We start from the raw sequence: 3,436 nt of genomic DNA on the forward strand, positions 1-3,436 counted from the left end.
GGTATGTTTCTGGGGGTGGCAGACTGCTGACCCCAAGGGCCAGAGTTCCCTGCTGGTTCCTGCATTTCCAAGATCTGCAGGCTTCAGGGTCCCTTGATGCTAACACGTCTAGACCCCCTGTTCCCCATCTGCCTACCCGCCCTAACCCCTCCCCATGCAATCCCAGCCACAGCAGAGAGGTGTCCAGAAGGCGGAGCTCTGAGTCAGAATATAAATTCCCAATCTTGCCACCCAGCTGGAGAGCTGACACGATGCTCCAGAGGCAGATGCCCGCCTGGCTCTCCCACTACCTACCAGACCTAGACCAGGCAGAAGATGGCAAGCCTTCATCCCCCTGCGCCTTGGAGGTGAGGGAGCAGTGCTGGGTAGGTGGGGCAGAGGCTGAGGGCAGGAGACAGGCACAGGGAGGACTGGGAGCATTGTAGACTTCGGAGACATGGAGCACCTAGGCTCAGCAGCCCTACCTAGTACCTGGGGACATGGTCTGGCCCAGCTGGAACTCCTGGGGGGATGGCCCAGCTGGGGTTACCCACAGGCTCGACACTGTGCTGTGGTGTGGCCCAGAGCCATCTGGGGCCAAGACAGCACCTGGATAGATGGTGCTCAGCACTGCCAGGGGTGGATCTACACTTGCGTGTCCTAGCTGTGAGTGGACATTTACCCTACGGTCATTCTAAATTGCCATGCCTTGTGAGTGTGTGTTACAGTATCCCATGAGGATCCGTGGCATTGCCAGCCTGTCACATTAGCCGCGAAGCCCAGCTAGGTCTGTGGTCAAGACTCCTGGGTCCATCCGATTCCTCATGGCCTCGTAGAGAGACCCTGGGTTCAAGGAACGGGTTGCCAGGGCTCCAGACCAGCTCCACCTCAGCTTTCCCATTTACCTCAAGCTTCCAGTTTTCCATAGGCACGCCATGGCCAGGACTTTCAGCAGCAATTTCTTCCTCATTCCCCTCCTCAGGGTTCCCTCCCCCAGCCTACACTGAATCACTGAATGAGACAAGTGATGCCCTGAAAGTGTCTTGTCCTTTTGGGGTGGGAGATGGAGACCCTACTCAGCCTCCAATGAGCCCAAGGAGGGTAGCTCTGAGCTGCATGGTGCCTGGTGCCCCACTGCCTTGGCCAGGATAGACATCACCTCCTGGGATGTGCCACTTTTCCCCCACAGCACCTCAGGGAGCTGGAAGAGCCTCTGGTCAGCGCATGTTCCTGCCTCCCCAGTCTGGTTGAGCCTGTGGAACCTGGGCTGGGGGAGAGCTTCCACAGAAGGGACAGGGCAAGTGAAGCAGCTGAGGACTGCGCGGCCCTCTCAGGTCCCAGAGGGTGCAAGGCTCAGAGCTGGCCTTCTTGCCGTGACCTGTCACCTAGCCTGTGTGATTAAAAGGGAAAACAGCATGGTAGCTCCTCCCGGGAACCCCCTGGTCTGGGATGTTGCTCAGATTAGCTGGGAAATGTTCTGAGGTCCCATAAAGTCCCCATCCCAATGGTGTCGTCTTAGGGAGGACCCACGCATCCAGGGAGGGATCACCAAGCTGTTCGGGGCTCTGATACAGGTGTTGCAAGGAACAGGCTACACCCAGCTCACTGGGGAGGAGGAGGTGGCACCACCGGCCACGCCTGTCCTAAGAAGCCCTGGGGACAGATGGCCCACAGGCTCCCTGCGCACTGTCTTCCCCTCTCCCGCACCCCAGACCTTGTGGGCTGGTTTAGTTAGGGTGTGCCTGGCCCGGGGATGGGTATCACACCCACCACCTCTGAAACAGGGTTGTCAGACCCTCTCCCCAACTCCCACCCCCACCTGGGAGCCTGTCCCTGGGATCCCATCTGTAACCACTCTTCTGACTAATCTGTGGTGACAGCTAGACCTGGGGTGCAGGGTAAGCCCTGAATTGAGAGCCAAGGGCCTACTCCTGCCTCTGCTATTAAGTAGTCCAGTATGTGACCCGGAGCAAGCTTTGAGCCATTTTGGTTAATTCTCGGTGAGAGCCAGCCTCCGGGTAGATGGAAAGTGTGCTGCCCTGTGGTCAGGTGGATCTGCACCTGAGTCCCGGCCCTGCTGTTTCTGGGCTGTGTGTCCCTGTGTGAGATGCAGTATCTCTAAACCTAGTCTTGTCCCCTACAAAGTGGGGATGGCAGCACCTTCCCCACAGTGTGGCTGGAGGGCTAAACGAGAGCAGACGCAATGTAGCCAGCACAGGCTCAGGGCCTGGCATGCTGGAGGAAGGTGGTGAGTTGTGCTCCCCAACCTCCGCCAAGGTCATACCTATAAAGATGGGCGTGGGAAGGGGTACTATTGAATTGCATAATAGCCAGTCCTGAGGGCAACATCTTTTCCACAGGAGATCCCCCTGTCCTATGTAGGTCTCAAGGGGGAAGTAGGGTCCTGAAGGGATCAGCCCCAGGAACCAAGGCCAGGGAGGAGGCTGGAGCTGGAGTCGTGTGTGTGACCACAGCCTGAGTAATAGAGCCCTTCCTCCCACATGGCTTCCCTGAAAACTAGCAGGCTCACCCTCCCTGTAGGTTATTAACGTGTCCGAATACACTTCTGCACTGTTTGCCAAATAGTTTCTGCCTTGAGCTCCAACCCCCTGAGTACTCCCTGCTCCTTACCCAGGACCCCCCAATGGCCCCATGAACCGAAGGATTGATGTCCAACCCTGCTGCAGGGCTGCGGTCCAGCTGGTATGGTATCTGGCCGTGGCTATGATTTCATCGTGATAACCAGCCAAGGTATCTTGTCCGAGGGACAGGCTTATCTAAGTCCCTAAAGTGGTTACCCTTACCACACTATAACCTGCCCCATGAACTTGCCATAATGTTGCCGGTTTCTGGCTCCCATCTGCTTTGTGCTTTGTTCTCTTGGATCTTGGTAATTGGATCAATTATCTCTGGGGCCATGAAGTTTTGCTTATCTCCAGCACCACTCCAGTTCAGCTGGTTATACCAGGAGCAAAATATTTACATTCATTTTTATCCAAGAAGGTCATTTTTCTCAGACCTAGTTCTTGGAATCATCTGGGCCCAAGACCTGAATCCCATGTTCCCACTGCCTACCTCTCAGCATGGCCCCTCTGGGCCGTCTCCCAAACTCCCTGCCCGGTGCTGCCTCTCTGCTGGCAAAGATGTCAGAGTAGTTTGTAGAGCCCTTTGGAATCGAGTCTCTCCTGCAAATTCTTGAGCTAGAAGTTGTGATTTGAGACTCAAGGTAGACCACGAAGGAGCCCTCTAGGCTATTGGGAAGCAGAACTTCTCCAAGAACCCTTACACTTCGGTGTATACTGGCTCTTTAAAAAAAGAGAGAGGGGCGCCTGGGTGGCTCAGTTAAGCATCCAAATCTTGGTTTCAGCTCAGGTCATGATCTCATGGTTTGTGAGTTTGAGCTTCACATCAGGCTCTGTGCTGACAGCGTAGAGCCTGCTTGGGATTCTCTGTCTCC

At 55.7% G+C, this 3,436-nt stretch overlaps 1 protein-coding gene across 1 annotated transcript in view; it reads left to right on the forward strand.

The window, feature by feature from the left end:
• Positions 1–251: 251 nt before the first annotated feature.
• PLA2G4E (phospholipase A2 group IVE) overlaps positions 252–3,436 on the forward strand; it is a 35,270-nt gene continuing 32,085 nt past the window's right edge. The window contains exon 1 of the mRNA XM_042989222.1: positions 252–347. Coding sequence (XP_042845156.1) covers positions 252–347 — 96 coding nt within the window. The remainder of the gene's footprint in view (positions 348–3,436) is intronic.

The sequence above is a fragment of the Panthera tigris genome, chromosome B3 (assembly GCF_018350195.1).
Source record: "Panthera tigris isolate Pti1 chromosome B3, P.tigris_Pti1_mat1.1, whole genome shotgun sequence".
Taxonomy (NCBI): domain Eukaryota; kingdom Metazoa; phylum Chordata; class Mammalia; order Carnivora; family Felidae; genus Panthera; species Panthera tigris.